Source organism: Hirundo rustica, chromosome 4 (assembly GCF_015227805.2).
Source record: "Hirundo rustica isolate bHirRus1 chromosome 4, bHirRus1.pri.v3, whole genome shotgun sequence".
Classification (NCBI taxonomy): Eukaryota; Metazoa; Chordata; class Aves; order Passeriformes; family Hirundinidae; genus Hirundo; species Hirundo rustica.
Window position 1 is genome coordinate 52,739,340 of NC_053453.1, and position 18,302 is coordinate 52,757,641.

The 18,302-nt window shown below is 46.0% G+C and overlaps 1 protein-coding gene across 4 annotated transcripts in view; it reads right to left on the minus strand.

The window, feature by feature from the left end:
- The window catches only part of CACNA1I (calcium voltage-gated channel subunit alpha1 I), a 196,664-nt gene that overhangs the window by 66,259 nt on the left and 112,103 nt on the right, over nt 1–18,302 (minus strand). For 3 of the 4 annotated variants that reach the window (XM_040062451.2, XM_058420267.1, XM_040062453.2), the window contains one exon: nt 16,838–16,935. In XM_040062451.2, coding sequence (XP_039918385.1) covers nt 16,838–16,935 — 98 coding nt within the window. Of the gene's footprint in view, nt 1–16,837; nt 16,936–18,302 lie in introns of those variants that run through there. The other variant, XM_040062454.1, reaches the window with a different exon arrangement.

Below are 18,302 nucleotides of genomic sequence, written 5' to 3' on the forward strand. Positions count from 1 at the left end.
TTCCAGCACTTACAAAGCTTCAGCCAGTATGGAGAGCTGTTGTTCATTTTCTCAGTAGCATGGGCATACCAAGCCTCATCTTCATACAATGTCTTCCCTTAGAATAGTCAAGTTCAAACATTAAATGCCCCCAGTCCTTATCTTCAAGGTACTTCTCAACTTAAGCCCAAGGTAGCCAAGAGAGACTAAAACTGCAGAAAACACTTGATGGCCAGAGCTTTCACCCTGGTGGAACAACAGCGCCTTCCAGAGTAGGTTTAGAGTACACTCATATAAGAGAAAAAAAAATCTCTTTAATTGCTCCAAAGGTCTAGAAACAATTCCCTTGGGATCCAGGACTACCACAGACCTCACCTCTTTCAGTCAGAGAGCAAGACACTGACCAGGTCAGGTCATGAGCATGAAAAAGAAAAGTAAGAAGAGAGGGAAAATACACCACTTAAAACACTTCCCAACAGATGTTCAACTAAAACAAACACCAAAAGGAGAGTGCAAATGAAACCAGACATAGGCTATTTTACTTGGAGAGGAAGAGGAGTAAATAAACACACAGGCACTGCAGAGCCACAGTGCTCAGCAGGCTGCCGAAGGGGGCTCAGATGGTGCTGCCAGGTGATGTGAAGAAGCAAGCTCAGAAGGGAAGCCTCTAATTGCAGACCTTACCCCATGGTTGCAGTGGCCTCAAGAAAGAGAGCAAAATCCAGCACATTTACCTTGATACCTAAATGCTCACATTTCTGGAAAAACAGTGGCCACAATCCAAGCTTTTCTGTCATCCAAAATGAAGGATACACCCAAGCTTTGCAGCAGGCTGCGCCTTATGTTGGATGCTGTAAGCCCTGCTAAGGTTCACAGATAACAACAGATAACTCCTCCAAAAGTAGTCACATTCAGTATGTGCCACCATAGCATGACTGGTAGCCACGTAACCCATGACATTAGCAGAAATGGATGCAAGCAAAGGTCCCAGTCAGTAGCACCCTTCTTCACTGTCTTGCCATTATACCCTTGCAAGCTTTGGATTGTTAAGCAACCTTGTCTTGGAGAGTGATGACAGGTGTCAGATTATTTCTTAGAAAGGTGTCTCTCTGGGGGATTTCTGTCATTCTCTCCTTTTTTGTAATACTGAACATCTAATAAGCAACACCTACTACCACCTGCTACAGTAGTTCATTCACTGATCATCTCATTTTTTTCCCCATTTATCACTGCAGTGATGACTGCATTTACTTTCAGTGAAGAGACTATTAAAAACAGACAATGCCAGCTTTTCTTTCAGAATTGCAGGAGCCACCCAACACCAGGGACAAAAGTCAACTCCAGTGCTGTGGCTACGAGCCACTTGCCTCCATTCTATAAATATCCTTAAGTTCTTGACACATCTCTAGTGGTAAGTGGGACAGAATAATGCAAAATATTATGTAAAACAGCATTAATGCAACTTCTGGGTAAGATTTAACAGGGCTAATCTCTTCTTGCTGTCACTAGCATGAATCATGTTTCTTTCTACTGCAGGCAATGACATGACATTACGTGAAATGAGTGAGAACAGGAGAATTTGTCCCAAAATACACAAAGATAGAAAATTTTAGGTTAGGATTTTAAATTGCCTTGCCCACACACACAAAGTTTAATTTGCATTAGTGTAATATGGCAGTATCATTCACCCCATAATACATTGTCATTATTGCTCACATTTCCACAGTATCCATTGCTTGATAGGTCCCATGGGACAGACTTTGCAAAACAGCTCAGCTCCTATTTAGGCAGCAAAATACATGGCTGGGCTTTTGTGAGTGCTGTGTACACTGGAGGCTGAGCTTGTTTGAACAGACAGCAGAATTGTCACAATGGGAGCTGTGAGGTACATTTTTAAAAATTCTGACTCTGCAGGAAAAGGGAGAAATAAAGTTTCCATCAAAGGTTTTTTCTATGACCAGTTTCTGTAATGTTTTGGTTTGGTTTTTTTCAGGCTTGCTTTACTTTCAGTAACACAAATTCTGAAGTGCTGTTACAGACTCTTGTGATTTTTATCGCCCGTCTTTATTCCCCACTACTATGGGTGGAAAAAAAGATATGACTCACAGGTCTAAAGGTCTGAAAGCCATGGGAAAAATAAATAAATATAATCTGTGATTGTTTTTCCTTTTCCTTTTTCAAATCTCATGGCTTCAAAGCCATCTGAAAAACCTACAAGCACATAATTTGTGACTTTTGAATACTTTCTAATAATAGTGAAATTAAATGGACTAGTTCAGAGAAGGAAATATTACTTTCTCCCACGATCTGTGACCACAAAAAATAAAAACTAAACAATGTATCACACAAAACAAAGCATTTCAAGGTCTCTGTTTCCTGCATTTCAGTGTTTCTCAGCTCCTTGCCATGAAGCTATATTAGCATCTATATAGGAATATAATTTTCATTATGTTTTGGAGTTTTTTTCCAAAATTTACTGTGATTACCCAGTTAAACTCTTGGCAATACACTGCACATTTGGAATCCACATGAAAAACAGCACCGAGATCAGACAACAAGTAAATAAAATTGGAGCCTGTCTTCAGTGACTGAAGACTTAAATTAAGTAAGGAAAAAATTGTTCACGGTGAGTTGTGAGGCACTCACAAAGGCAAATACCCCGAGAAATTGTGGATGCCTCGTCCTTAGAAGTGTTCAAGGCCAGGCTGATTGGGACTCTGGGGAGCCTGCTCCACTGGGAAGGCCCTGCCCGCAGCTGGGGGATTGGAGCGAGATGATCTTTAACTTCCCTTCCAACCCAAACCATTCTAGGCTTCTATGAAAGCTTCCTCCAGCACTGCAAAATGTGGGTCTCATTACAGAGCAGTCGGTTTGTTAAAAAGCTTCAGAAAAGCACTGATTTACAAAACCATCCAGCATATTAGTGAGTCAATAGATCTTCTTTATACTATCCTTGGCTTTGTATCAGTTTTAAATTCCTCCTCACCAATTCTTTGCCTTATCCTACACACAGAAGTGCATCAGGCCTGCATGTTCTGTGCCTGGCAAGCCCTACCACTTGCCTCCTGTGCATTTCTTTCCAGCCCCTCCTTCTTCTCTGTTCTCATCTCTATTGATCATCATTCTGCTCTGCTTCCCCTTTGTTGCTATATTCTTTTAGCCTTCTGATTGTTTGCATTTTTGTATTGGAATCTTCTCACGGATTGTAACATAAACGAAGTGTTTGTTTTCACATTCCTCTCTGAGGAGGGACAATTGATGGACTTCTAGTCTGGCCAGTGGGGTGGAGAGGTGACAACCTTATTCTCCAATACCTGGACATTGTCTAGAATCTATATAAGCAAGGTCAAAGAAATAAACTTCCCCTCTTTTTGCTCTGAACTTGACTATGTATCACTCTTTTCGTGTCCTCCAGTGACATCTGGCAACCCTGAGTAGAATGGCAGTCTGTGGCTCGTGTAGGTGTGGTGAGATCCCCCCTGAGGTAACTAGGGTTTGCCTGTACCTTTGTAAAGATGACAGTTCCTGTGTTTTCCAGAGTCGATATGTTGGCCTTGGACCTTTGGCTAAGCTTGCTGGAGAGGAAGCAAGTTTCTGTTTCTGGGGACAATTTTCAGAGGTGGTATTTTTATGGAAAGGACCAAGGCTTCTTTCCTACTGCTGAGAAAAAATTCTCTAAGAAGATTTGGAGCGGGTTAGATGACTATCTCCTCTGGATTTTGTCTGCAGGCTATGATGCAGACATGGTAGAATTGGTGATATTCTGGAAACGGAGTAACATGGTATTAGCAAGCTATGGATCTTCTAGTTGTAGTTCAGCAGGGAATCCTTCTGGCTTGGATGGTGAGGCTGAAGGGGAGGGAAAACCTCTTTTGGAAGCCGAGGCAGACCCCTCCCTTCCCTCCCAGGCCACTGTGCTGGGGGACCTTTCCTTCCCTGGGCATGGGTTCGGTTCCCCGGGGGTGGATGGGGCCCCCAGCCAGTTGGTCCCGGCCAACCGGCAGATGGGTGGGGACCTGCGCATTTCTGGGGGTCCCGTGGAGCGGCTGCTCTGACTCCACCCCTCCCTGCTCCCAGGAGGCGGAAGAGCAGGGGGGAGCTGCTCTCCCTCTGCACTTTCCTGGCGCTGGGAGGTGGTGGGGGGGTCGCTGGCTCCTCCCGTGCTTCTGCTGGAGCTTCACACTATGACAACATGATGTCCAAACTGTGACTTTGCCATGAAATATCCCCTTGGAGTGGCAGAAGTCCCGGACGGCGGGGTTCTGATTGATTTTCTGTTGGACCTAGTCCCAGTGGGTGGGGTGTCCGTATTGCTCCACACAGAACAGGCGGTGCCCACTGTGGGTTTCTGTGCCACCAGCGTGACTCGGCTGGGGGTGGCCCTGGCTGGTCCCCTCCCTGCACCGCTCCCGCTGGGTGTGGTGGGTGGCGCTACTCGCGGCGCAGGGGCCAGTCCGGGTTTGATCGGCCCTGCATTGTGTCCTGCCCCCACCACAGTTTCTTCCCCTCCCACGCCGCCCACGCACCCCCCATCACCGCCAGCCAAGCCTTTGGTGGTGACAAGAGGCGGTGCCGCATCTTCGCAGGCTACACCCCTACCTGCATCACATTCCCTCCTCGCGTTGGGGGAGGAAAGCCCTGGGCCAGCCCCGCTCCATTCCACGTCGCATTTGCATGCCCTGCCTGGCCCCACAGCGTTGGCGGCCCTGAGCAGTGCTCTCTTGGGGACAGCAGCGGCGCCGGCAAGTGCAAGCCTGCGGTGTTCACCTTTGGCGCAGGCAGAGACACGGCCGTTATGAGGCCGGTGCCACCCCGGGGCAGAGGGTCCTGGGCTGGTGGGTCTCTTTCAGCTGGTTTGTGGACTTTATCCCCTTGTCAGGTGACTATATATCTGAGAGATCACACACGATTTGGGGAGGATATGAAAGCCAAAGTCAAGGAGATGGGCGATTGTGGCTCGGCACATCGCCCCCTGGAGGGTGGAGACGGATTTTCTAGCCCTGCCGGTGCTGCAGACACTGTGATATGGGGCGGTGTTGAGGGGCTTCCCAGTCAGGCATCTGCCCCCGTTCCTGTGGAGTTCATGGGACGGGACTTAGCGATGCAACAGCCTTCCCAGGAAGTTATCAGGCTTTCCCTGTATTTCAAGGAGCAAATCATAACACCCATCAAGCTTTATCACGGAAAGCCTTGATGGATCTCCAGGATAAGGTTGGAAAATATGGGCTGGGGTCTATTGAAGTCATGCAGCTGCTTCAGGTTTTTAATGCTGATGTACTGCCACACTACGATATCCGGTGTTTGGTTCATGTTCTTTTTCAGCCTGTCGAATATGACATCTTTGAGTCTAAATGGACTGTTGCCATATTCTTTTAGCCTTCTGATTGTTTGCATTTTTGTAGTGGAGTCTTCTCACGGATTGTAACATAAACAAAGTGTTTGTTTTCACATTCCTCTCTGAAGAGGGACAATTGATGGACTTCTAGTCTGGCCAGTGAGGGGGAGAGGTGACAACCTCATTCTCCAATCCCTGATCATTGTCCAGAATCTATACAAGCCAGGTCAAGTAAATAAACCTCTCTTCTTTTTGCTCTGAACTTGGCTGTGTAATTCTTTTGTGTCCTCCAGTGACATCTGGCAACCCCAAGTGGAGTGGCAGTCTGTGGATCGTGTAACTAGGTGGTAACCCCCCCTCCCCCAAGAGAACTAGAGCCCCCTGAACCTTTGAAAAAATGGCAGTTCCTGCATTTTCCGCTGACAATATGTTAGTTTTGGCCTGTTGCTAAGCTTGCTGGAAAGGAAGCAAGTTTCAGTTTCTGGGGAAAATTTTCAGAGCTATTTTTATGGAAAGGACCAAGGCTTCTTTCCTGGTGCTGAGAAAAAATTTTCTAAGGAGATTTGGAGCAGGTTAAGTGACTATCTCCTCCGGATTTTGTCTGCAGGCTACAATACAGACATGGTGAAGCTGGTGATATTCTGGAAACGGAGTAACATGGTGTTAGCAAGCTATGGATCTTCTAGTTGTAGTTCAGCAGGAAACCCTCTCTTGGAATCTGAGGCGGATCCCTCCCTTCCCTCCCAGGCCGCTGTGCTGGGGGACCTTTCCTTCCCTGGGCATGGGTTCGGTTCCCCGGGGGTGGATGGGGCCCCCAGCCAGTTGGTCCCGGCCAACCAGCAGATGGGCAGGGACCTGTGGGCTTCTGGGGGTCCCGTGGTTCCGCCTGTGCTGACTCAGCACCTCCCTGCTCCCAGGAAGCAAAAGAGCAGGGGGAAGCCACTCTCCCTCTGTGCTTTCCCGATGCTGGGAGGTGGTGGGGGGTCGCTGGCTCCTCCCGCGCCTCTGCTGGAGCTTCATACTGTGACGACACGATGTCCGAACTGTGACATTGCCCTTGGAGCGGCGTAGGATGGGGTTCTGACTGATCTTCTGTCAGACCCAGTCCCCGTGGGTGGGGCGTCCGTCTTGCTCCACACGGAGTGGGCGGCGCCCACTGTGGGTGTCCGTGTCGCCAGCGGGACTCAGTCGGGGGCGGCCCTGGCCGATCCCCTCCCTGCACCGCCCCCACTGGGTGTGGCGGGTGGTGCTACTCACGCGCAGGGCCAGCCCGGGTTCGAGCAGCCCTGCACTGTGTCCCGCTCCCACCGCGGTTTCGTCCCCTCTTGCGCCACCCTCGTGACCCCCTCGCTGCTGGCCGAGCCTTCGGCAGCGGCCCGAGACAGCGCCACGTCTTTGCAAGCCAGGCTCATCCCTGCATCCCGTTCCCTCCTCGCATGGGTAAGGGAAGCCCCGGGCCAGCCTGGACCCACGGCGGCCTCAAGCGCGGCTCTCCTGGGGACAGCAGCGGCACCAGCAAGTGCTAGCCCTGCTGGTGCTGCCACCACTGTGATATTGGGCGATGTTGAGGTGCCTCCCAGTCAGGCATTTGCCCTTGTTCCTGTGGAGTTCATGGGATGGGACTTAGCAGATGCGACAGCCTTCCCAGGAGGATACAAGGCTTTCCCTGCGTTTCGGGAGACAGAGCACAAAGGGGAGACACACTCAGACACAAAATTCTCTCCAGGACCCGGAGCCAGTGGAGGTCTGCGTGGCTGGCTTACAGCCAGCACCTGTGGCTCAGCAGGTCTTGATGTCTGTACAGCAGCAACGGTCGTCTTAGACTCTTGCGGAGTGCACAAAGTTCCCCTGGATGCCTTTGGTCCTGTGGGTGAGGCCATGAGTGCTTTCCTCATGGGGAGATCTAGTGCCCCGACTCAGGATATCATGATGTATCTGGGACTCATTGATGCAGATTTCACGGGACAAATTTATGCCATGGTTTCCACATCCACCCCCCCCGTGACTATCCCTGAAGGGACCAGATTTGCTCAGCTTGTGCCTTTTAAAGTCTTCTGTTCATAGAGCAGAGAAACGGTTGCGGGGAGATGGCGGCTTTGGATCCACTGGGCCACCTCAGGTTCACTGGACCACTGTGCTGACCAAAGACTGTCCTGAGAAGGAGTGTACCCTGTCCATCCCTGGTGCAACACTGCCAGAGATCAGCCTCTGCGGGCTCCTTGACACTGGTGTGGACATCATGATTCTCTCCCTTGCTGCTTGGCCCCCACAGTGGCCCTTGGATCTGGTGCAGATGCCTGTTGTGGGGTTGGCAGGAATGGCGCAATGCTATGTTAGCCAGAGGCCTGTGATGATCATGAACCCAGAGGGACAGATGGCCATGGTTTGGCCTCATGTCACAACAGGAAATCCTACCAATCTCTGGAGGAGGGATGTTCTGGCTGCATGGTAGGTGCACATTGGGACAGATTTTTGATGGGGTTCACTGCGATGAAGGGCGCAGAGTGTCCTACACCTCCTATACTGTGGCTGGTGGACAACCTTGTTTGGGAGAACCAGCAGCCCCTCCCTCAAGGCAAACGAGTCGCCCTTTGTGACTTGATTCAGGAGCAGTTGGATCAGGGTCATCTGAAACCTTCTACCAGTCCCTGGAACACTCCTGTCTTCTGCATCAAGAAGAAGTCTAGGAAATGGAAATTGTTACAAGACCTCCGGAAGGTCAATGCCGTGATGGAAAGCATGGGGACGTTGCAGGCTGGTATGCAGTCACCCACCATGCTTCCCGCAGATTGGCCAGTCCTCATCGTGGATCTGAAGGACTGTTTCTTTACAATTCCTTTGCATCCCGATGACAGACTGAAATTTGCCTTCTCAGCGCCAGCTATCAACAATGCTGAGCCTGCACAGCGATATCAATGGAGGATTCTTCCCCAGGGTTGTCACAACTCACCAGCCATATGCCAATGGTACGTGGCCTGAGCCTTGTCTGGAGTTTGCAAGCAGTTTCGTGATGCTCAATTTTATCACTATATGGATGACATATTGGTGACTGTGTCCATCCAGGATGAATTGCTGAGGATACAGCTTTAGTTGCTCAATGCTTTGCATTCTCAGGGGCTGCAGGTGGCTCCAGAAAAGGTTCAGCAACAACCTCCTTGGAAATATTTGGGGGTCAAAATTTTGGAATGAACAGTCCCACACGAAGAGGTGCAAGTTGTGCATTTGGTGAAGACACTGAATGATGCCCAGAAATTGGTAGGTGTCATCAATTGGTTGCGTCCGTGTCTGGGACTGACCACAACACAACTGTCTCCTTTGTTTGATTTGTTAAAGGGAGACTCTGATTTGAAGTCACCTTGCACATTGACCTCTGGGGCACATCAGGTGCTGGAGGAGGTTCAGCGAGCTGTTTCTGCTCGCCAAGCTTATCACATTGACCCTTCTGTTGATGTCACTGTTTTCATCACCACTCCAGATTTGCATCCCACAGGCATCATTGGCCAAAGGAGTGACAAATGGTCCGATTCCTTGCACGCCTTGGAATGGGTCTTCCTGCCCCATCAGCTGCAGAAGACGGCAACTACACTGTTTGAGCTGATCGTCATTTGATAATCAAATGCTGGCAAGGGTGTTTGCAATTAATGGGCGCAAAATCTTTGTATACCATCAATCACCTTATGGTGCCACGGAATTCTAATAATCCTGTCATTTTGAAGCATCATCTTTCGTTACCAGCTTTGGATGAGACACATCAGCCTTGAGAGAAGGTTTGGGTGAGGAATTTAGTCACCAAACAGTGGGAAGGTCCCTATGACCTTATCGCTTCGGGGCGTGGGTATGCCTGTGTATCCACAGGTATTGGTGTACGCTGGGTACCTGCAAAGTGTGTTCATCCTGACCTGTGACCACAAGGGGAAAATCCAGCCGATAGGCAAGCTGGAGACTGTGACCAAAATGAAAGTCATCAAGTGGATGAACTATCGAGTGATGACTCAGATGCAGACGATGCAAGTGATCACTCCAATGGTCCCTCCACAAGCAGACACTGAACATTGTTCATTTTTCTTTTTTCTTTTTTTTAACAGAAAAAGGATGAAATATTGCCATATTCTTTTAGCCTTCTGATTGTTTGCATTTTTGTAGTGGAGTCTTCTCATGGATTGTAACATAAACAAAGTGATTGTTTTTGCCTTCCTCTCTAAGGAGGGACAACTGATGGACTTCTAGTCTGACCAGTGGGGTGGAGAGGTGTCAACCTCATTCTCCAATCCCTGGACATTGTCCAGAATCTATATAAGCGAGGTCAAAGAAATAAACTTCCCCTCTTTTTGCTCTGAACTTGACTGTGTGAGTATAACTCTTTTCATGTCCTCTAGCGACACCTCTTCACACCTTTATCCTGAGCATGTTCATCTAATTTAGGGTTTGACTGACTTGATAAAGAGCTGCATATACAAGATAGTGCAGTTCTGAGTAAAATTCCATTTCTGATCTGTTTCCCTCTTGAAGGAAAAGTATCCTCTAATGGCATGCTCCAGGCATAAATCCCATTGCTTGATCCAGTGCTTTGCTCCATTTGGTTGGGAAGGGAGGATATAGACTGAACTTGACCCAATTAGTCAAGTCCATTTCCTGTCAGCTTTTCTCTATCCTTTCCCTGCCCACCTGTCTGGGACAGAACCTACAGGAAGCTGGCAGCTTCACCTTTAAATGCATTTCAGTCACACAGCCTGATCAGGGAATGAACAGGGCTTTGCAACCACTTAATTTTTTTGTATGGGCACTGCAAGAGGGCATCACTCCTGTGCCCTTACTAACCTGCTCACGTTTTATGTGGATAAATCTGTGTGTACACACATTTGCACGTGGTTGAGAATGTGGTTTGTTTGTCACTGAGGTGTGATAATAAGTATTTACAGAGCACCTCATACAAAGAACTGTGAGTTGGGTAAGTTTAAATATTTAGAAAATCAACAGTATCTGAGCTTCAGCTATTGCTTCACAAATAAAGCTGAGAGGGGGAAGAATATACTTCCAAAAGAGTCATTTGGAAGAGTATATTTTTGAAAGGGAGTCAGTGGTGGAAGAGAAGAAGCAAGGTCTCTTGCAAAAACACTGAAGCATCTGAAGAAAAGATCCCGTGGAGGGCACTTAGAAGAGGAATTTCAAAATCTGTTTGCACTTCCAACTACTAGGGCAGGACTGTGCCTGTCAAATGTGCGTGGTTTTTGTCTGATCTAGCTTTAAATGAGACTGTTTTACAGCCTAATATATATCAGTCAGAAGCTCATTTCACACATGGTCATCAGTGAAATTAGTTCTTCAAAAACACATTTAGAGGAGTAAATGTCATCACTTTTCCTCCATGGCAAGTGCAAGGTTCGTAGCCATCTTACTCTGTTTTAGGCACTGTTACAGTGCCAAGCACGGATACCTTGGTGTGGAACAGATTTAAAGCAGACATATACAGGCTAAACATCTGCTTTTCCTATTTCAGCACTCAGATGGTTCAGATTATTTTTATATTAGTGCTTTTGTCTAGTGATAGGAGTGCAGAGCTCAGAGTTAGGAGATGCCCGTTGTATTCTTGAGTGTGCTGGTGACACTGAGTCCCACTAAACTGGTGTGAAGCATAAGAAAGATTAAAAATAACAAACCATGGTTTATATCTTTGGGATCTGTAGAAGAAAAGGAGAAAACTCCAGTCTGTTTGGACCCATGGAGCCACTACAATTACAATCATTAAGAAAAATGGAACTAGATCAAGATTTTTATACACAGCACTTGTACTAAGAAAAAAAATGTTATTTGATTGAAATAAAACAGTGCAATAGTTATTAAAACATTAAGCAAAAGGAAAAGGAGGACAAGAAGAGAGGAAAACATTCTTATACTAGAATGGCATGACAAAAGATTCTTGATTTTTAGGCTTTTTTGTTAGGACCCAGTATGGGCAAAAACATTAAATGAAACAAACCATCTAAAATTAAGCCGCATAAAGCTGTATTAAAATGGATGGGAAAAGATTATTTTTGTTCTGACTGAAAAAACCCCACATTTAGAAAAAGCAGAACTTCCCACTAATCTGAAATTTTATTTTCTGTACACCAAGTAATAAGCATATAATTTTTTTTCTAATACCTATAACTCCACATAAATATTACTGAACTTCCAGATAGAGTATTAGCACATATATACACTTTCTACTCAGTAAAGTTGCTTTGCAACAGATTCCTTCACTTCTATGCAGTGTACTCAGCTGAAGAAATCTGCTTCCAAATGATACAGCTACTAAATTTTAAGTGGAAACTGGAAGACATCAAACATAATGCAAGGGCTCTTCTTTGAATAATGCCAATGCGACAAGAAAGACTAAAATGAAGAAACATTTCCTTCTTGGATGTCAAAAAAACTTAATAAAAGAACAGCAAGTAATTCAAATTGTCAGAAATTATCACATTCATTGCTCAAAACCAGGCAAAAATAAATCCAGCCTCCCCCTGCCTCAAACCTTGTGCCTTGCCTTAAGAAGAAGCAACAAAAAAAGAGCCAGCAACGAAGAGCAATATTTCACCCAGCAACCTGTCACAAAATCACAAAAGGATAACAACAAATGGATGTGGAATTTCTCCCCAAGACCAGGACACTGACATGCCCAAAGCAGAAAGCAACTACCTCTGACAGAGACCTGGAGGGTATTTTTTTACTCTTTATACTTATTCAGTGACTTGCAGGGCTTGTCACACCAGGTCATTGCCATGGAATTGAATCACATGTCAATAAAACCAGACAAATCTCTTATTTTTCATTTCCTGATTTTCAAACGTGACCCCAAAAGGCAGAGTTTTTGGGGTTGTAGTCAGGAATGCAAGAGATAGGAGGGAATGTTAATGAAGCTGTGATACATATTACAAGATCAGGGTGCTGCATGTTTTTTTAGCACACTCCAGAGATGGCATAAGACTGGAGGAATGATCAGGCAGGGCAGAACCCCAAACTGCCTCAGACATGAAACTTGAAATGGTCAGTAGCACATCCTGCTGAGAACTGCAAGAAATACAATCAATTGGTGATAACTGGTAGCTAAAGATTAGCTCTAACCCCAAAGGAGGTTTGAAATCTAGAAGCGTCTCCATGTGAGTTCTCATAGAATGGTTTGGTTTGGAAGGAACATTGAAGACCTTTCAACCTCCCTGCCATGGACAAGGAACACCTTCCACCAATCCAGTTCCCCAAAGCCCCATTCAAACCAACCTTGAATACACTTCCAGGGATGGGGCATCCCTTGGAAAACCCCATTTTACTTCCTTTACTTGCACTCTGCCACTTCCTGTGGCAGCGAGTTTTACAGCCTAACTACAAACTGGGAAGAAACTGTCATTCTTAATGGACATTTATCACCTTTTGCTTACAGTGGTTGTCCCTTTCTTCTTCTGTCATGATTCAGTGTCTTAGGTTGCAATGTAAGATGTAACTAAAAGTATGTATTCTATTACCACCTGTTAAAACGAGGTGCAGCAGTGTTCTTTATCTCTTCTTCCACAACCCATCCTCGCTCCAGGGGGATCCTCTGTTAATGGGCCACTAAGGCTTACAGCATGACTGATTGAATTACATCATCCCATTGTGAGATGCTCCACCCAGCAGGAGGAGCCAAGCATTCCTACCTGGATAAAATCTGAGAGTCAGAAAACCAAAGCAGTCTGTTTCCATTGGATTCCCAGAGGAAGATCGAACCCACCTTACCACCACTGGACCTTCAGAGGAAACGACACCCTTTTACAGGATCATCTCTGCTCCAACAGAACCACATCTGTCACCCCAGGAGGATGTAATTGGACTGCTACCAACACCCTGACCAACAAGGTGTCAGGTTGTATTCTGACTCTGTCAGTGTTTTCTTTTTTTGTTTGTTTGCTTTTTTGTACTACTACATTTTTAATATTCCTAGTCTTATTCCCATATGTTTGCCTGAAAGCCCCTAAATTTCAAAACTATAATAATTCAGAGGAAGGAAGTTTACATTCTCCATTCCAAGGGAGGCTCCTGCCTTCCTTAGCAGACACTTGTCTTTCCATACCAAAACATTCATAGAGACTTTGCTTCCTTACATGTGTCCTTTATACCATACATAATGAGTACAGCATGGGCAAACTGAATTTGCCAACTCCCTGTGGGATATTGTTTCAAAGCCTCAAGAGTGTTACTGTGAGGAAGGGCTTTCAGTAGCATGTTACGAATAAGCAATGTAAGCAGAATTTAGACACATCTGATGTGGGAATTTGAGCATTTGAACTGCAGCCTTGCCCACCGGCCAAGAATATAAAATGAGTTTATTTAACTGTTTCCTCTGCCATGTTGCTACTGTTTGCTTAGAAATTCCTTCTGACTTTCCTCTTGTAGTTTTCTGTTATCTCCATTTTTTTTCTTTTTTTTTTTTTTCCCTTCATGTAGTACAAAATTTCTCTCAAACTTCTCCAGAAATTTCTCACATAAGTATGTGGACTGGCAGATTAGTAGAGTTCTTTGGGCACTAAATAATCTGCCTGACAGACTACTTCAGCACTCTTCCACTCATGTTCTAATTAATCAAGTTCCTAATCATTTTGTCCATTCTCCTGATAATAAGCTGCCATTATTCAGTCCACACAGCCAGACTCCCCTGTGAAAATCAGTCCCTACCAAGGTGTCCATGCGGAAGCCTTTGAAATGTCCAAGGTGGACACTGGGCCCCCCTGTCCCGTCACAGCCTTTTAAACTTGGCCAAATATCTGCCTTTGCGATTAACCATCCCTCCTCATGTTGCCTCTCCCCAGACATCTCACCCTCACAGCCATGACCTCAGTCTCCCTCTACCTCCTGCTGTCGTATTTCCCACTTTCTTTTGTAGCTCTTGCAAGACCTCTAGCTTGGTATCATCAGTAAATCTCACTAATAGACTTTCCTCTTGTTTCAGATTAGTAATGAAGAACTTTAAAAATACATTAAAAAAAGATTTGCAGCCAAAAGTCTTATTAATTATGTTTGTTGTAGCCCACTGGGCACTTTCTTCTAATGCAGCTCATTCCCATTTATCACAAACCTTTGTTTACAGCCTTTTCACTAGTTTTCAGCCCTCAAGTCAATGCTCCCTCTCCCAGAAAATTCGATTTCTTTCTTTTTTTTTTTTGTTTTAATTAATGGCATGGTGTCTTTCTTCCAAAAGATTCTCTGCATATAACTACAGATTTATGTAGCAAGAAAAAATACATAAAGGTTTAACCACAGAGTGGAAATTAAAAGAGCATCAATCCATACTGATGAAAAGAGCAAACAGGCAGTGTCAGGGCAGGGACAACCAGGAAAAATTCAATGGCATCTGCTTTACAAAGGTCAGAAAGACAATGGTAAGTATCTCTGGTGGCTCTGCATGCATGGAGCAGGTCCCTTGTGGGTCAGTTTTGATGTGGCTCACACTGTTCCTCTCTGGAGCAGCTCTGGCTGTTCCAGGAGATAAACAGCAATAATAGAAAGCCTTAAGCTTCTGCCAGGCAAGCTCTCCTCATGAGCACCTTTGTCCAGCAATTAAAATGGCAGACACCTGTAAGAGTTAATTGGATATCTTTCCAGATGTTTCTGTTTGCCTCCAAGGTCACGCCTACCCTTATAACAGGGATTGGTCTCTCAAAGCAGTCATTGAGCACAAACTCATGGCATGCCTGATGAAGCAGGGAGGAAGGGAGGCTGCACGACATGAGGATGGTGTTTCTCTCACATAGCTGCCTGTATCTTCCTGGAAGGGGTGAGCCTGCCATGCACAGCCTTCAGGTCACCCCCTTGCAGAAAGGTCCTACCCTTATGCCTTAAGTTTTAGCTTTCATATTTTCCAGATTACGTACTGCATTAGTACATAACTCTGAACTTCATATAAAGTATTAGCAAGTTCTCTTCACAGGGTAGTCAGTTAAAACAATCCTTTTCCAGCCCAAGAACCAAGGACACCATTGCAGCTTCAGGCTCAAAAAGTATAAACAACAGCAAACTGAGGAGAGCAATCTGGGAGGATGGGACTTCTTAACCTGAAGCTGTAATTGGACAATTAACCTCAATATGCAAATGGACCAAAACTTATGAAACTGTGAAAACCTGTGACCTGTCATCCATCTTGGGTGTAGCCTCAGCCGGGCTCTTGACCTGCCCAAGTATATACTTTGAAAGCCTTTTTAGTAAATACCTACTTGAACACTGTCTAGCCTCTGTTCTAGGTAGCCTCTCAAGGCATCAACCCCAGGATCAGGACTGGCTCCCAGCCCTTCCCTCTCTGGAGAAGGGCCAGAGAGATGGAGACAGAATGGGGGCGTTGTTTTGCTGACAGTGAGTAACTAAAAGCTTTTCTTGAACCTCAACTTTATCATCCCATGATGGACCTGTTACGTTCCTGGCTGTTTGTGCAGTGCCCCAACCAGTGTCTCTTTTGCCTGGTCCCCTCCTGCCATGCTGGGCACACAGGACCGTGCCTCAGTTTCTCTTTCACACCTTTCAGCACCTTCTGTTCAGGGCTATTGCTCAAAGATAAAAGTACTTCCAAGAAGAGGGACAAGTTCCTTTTACAGAAGGGTTTTGCATGAAGCCAGAGTCTCTGAAATCCACTTCCACAGCAGGTTCAAGAAATAGGTGACATCATGAAAATTACTTTAGCACAAGGGAAAGCATACGATGCAGACTAGGAGGTCAACTGTGCAAACTTTCTCAGGTCTGGAAAAGAAAAAGGAGCATCTGAGTTTGAGAGAAGGATTAGGAGAGCTCTGGCAAGGTCTTAGCTGCTGCAGACAGCCTGATCAGGGAGATTATGGAGAACAGCAAAAAGACGTCCTGCCATTCTGTAAGACTGAAAAACTTGCAGAAGAAATGCCTAAAGTCACCCAGGGCTGACACATCCAGGCTCAGGCACAGCCCAAGCAGCCCTAGGCCTGGCTCATACACACACAGCAGCTCACAGAGGAGATAGCTGGCACAAAAGAGAGAATACAAAGCACAAGGTTAGGAGGAAAGAAAAATGAGTTGGTGCTACATGCAGCTAACATGTAACAGCATGAAAATTTTTCAGATGAGACGATCTTGAAGGTCTTGTGAAAGCCTGAGCAAACTAATTCTCCCTGCTTCCCAAAGCTCATCCTTCTCCAGACCTCACACACAGGCCTTCTTGGGGCTACAGACATCATTAAACCTGTGATGTCTTTCAGTAAGATAAAGAAAAAACACTTTCATTTACTGCATATTGTTCACCTTCAGTTCCTGAAGTTCCATCAGTGTGGCCATGCACAAAGGATGACCAGGGCAGATTTGCTGGGAGCCTGTTGTTTTCCTGCCCACCCAACAACACCTCTTGGCCCTGTGATGGGGAAGAGCCTGCACACACCCTGCAGAAGCCTCTATTCATTTTGTACCTGAACCCTGCTGGGACAGCACCACCGCAGGCAGCCTTATTGATCATGTCCTTCCCACAAGCTGAGCTGAGAGGTGTGGGAGGGAAGCACAACTTACTGGGCACACGGTTGATAGCTTTCAGGGGTCTCAGGACACGGACAGTACGGATTGCAGACAAGTTAATGTTTTGGAGATCCAGGGAGTATTCCACCATCCTGCAGAAGGGGAAAGAGAGAGAGAGAGGGGGAGAGAGAGAGAGAGAGAGAGAGAGAAAGTTTAAAAGAATCCAGAATTTTGGCTTGAGCCACAGGTTTATCATTTCTCTGTTGAAGAATTTCTGGAAGTTATGGGGATGAAGCTGGAGCTTTATCCTGGCACTCCTGGCCAGGGCACACATGTGGGGTGGCCACTGCACACGAGGCCAGCAGGACAGGAGCTGTGTGGCCAGTTTTGTTGGAAGTTACCTGCAGCACAGTGGGGTGCTCCATGTGTACCCCTCATCTCCCACTGCAGGTTATGGTATTGGGATGCAGCTTCAGCTAAATCTGCTTTATCTCACACAGAAATAAACCCTTTCACTTAACTACTTTGACTAGGTGGAAAGGCTTCCCCCATGGGTGTGAATCACTCCTTTTTGACACCAAGCAAAAGGAGAAAAGCCTAATTTTAGGACATATGCTAGACCTTAGCTTTCCTAACCCAATTACATGTGCTGTAAATAACCTCAAAGTGCAAATAGGTGTGACTCATGCATTGGCTCTGCTGCAAGAGCAGTAGGTGCAGGTGACAAAAAGTGACCTGGCTCAGCAATCCTTAGCCCAGCATTCTCTCCTCACCCAGTATGACAAAGCTGGCAGGTGAAATAGCAGCAGAGTCAGGACAGGAACTGCTTCTACTGAATCTCTTCTCAGACATGAATAATGAAACCACAAAAAGTTCCCTTTTCCTTAGCCTTTTAATAAGACTCAAGAGACAAGAAGGGGTTGAGGGGACAACCTTTTGTTATTTCACCCTTTCTCAGAAAAAAAAATTATAATTTATACAGAAAACCCCATAAATCAACCTAAAGTTCACCCTGACCAGGAATCACTGAGAATTAAGCAAGAGAGCTAAAGCAAGATGCTGAGAGGGAAATGGGGTACAGCCAGTCTGTAAAAAAATAATCAGGGAGAGGCATTGAGTGCAATGGAGCAGTGGCCTGATCTTTCTATTGATTATCCTCCATTCAAGAGGACCTTGAAGAGCTAATACCTGGTTATCTGTCTACACCTTTCACAATGGGGACTTGTCAGAGTGATAGATTTTCAAACATGATGGGGTAAACCTGTCAAAGTGTTGTGATTATCCTCTCCCATGCTCTTTTTCTTTCTCTCCTTTATTCCTTTCAGTCTGTTCTCTCATGCACTTTTAGGGTAATTGCATGAAATAATTCTTCCTCTGAAATGCAGTGGCATTCATTTACCTCCCTAGAGTTACAGTTCCACCTATACCAAGTGCAGAAGAGACAAGGGATTTCATGCAGATAATCAAAATATTCCCACCTTCAAAAAAAGCCCCGACCCCAAACCAAGCAGAAATGTTC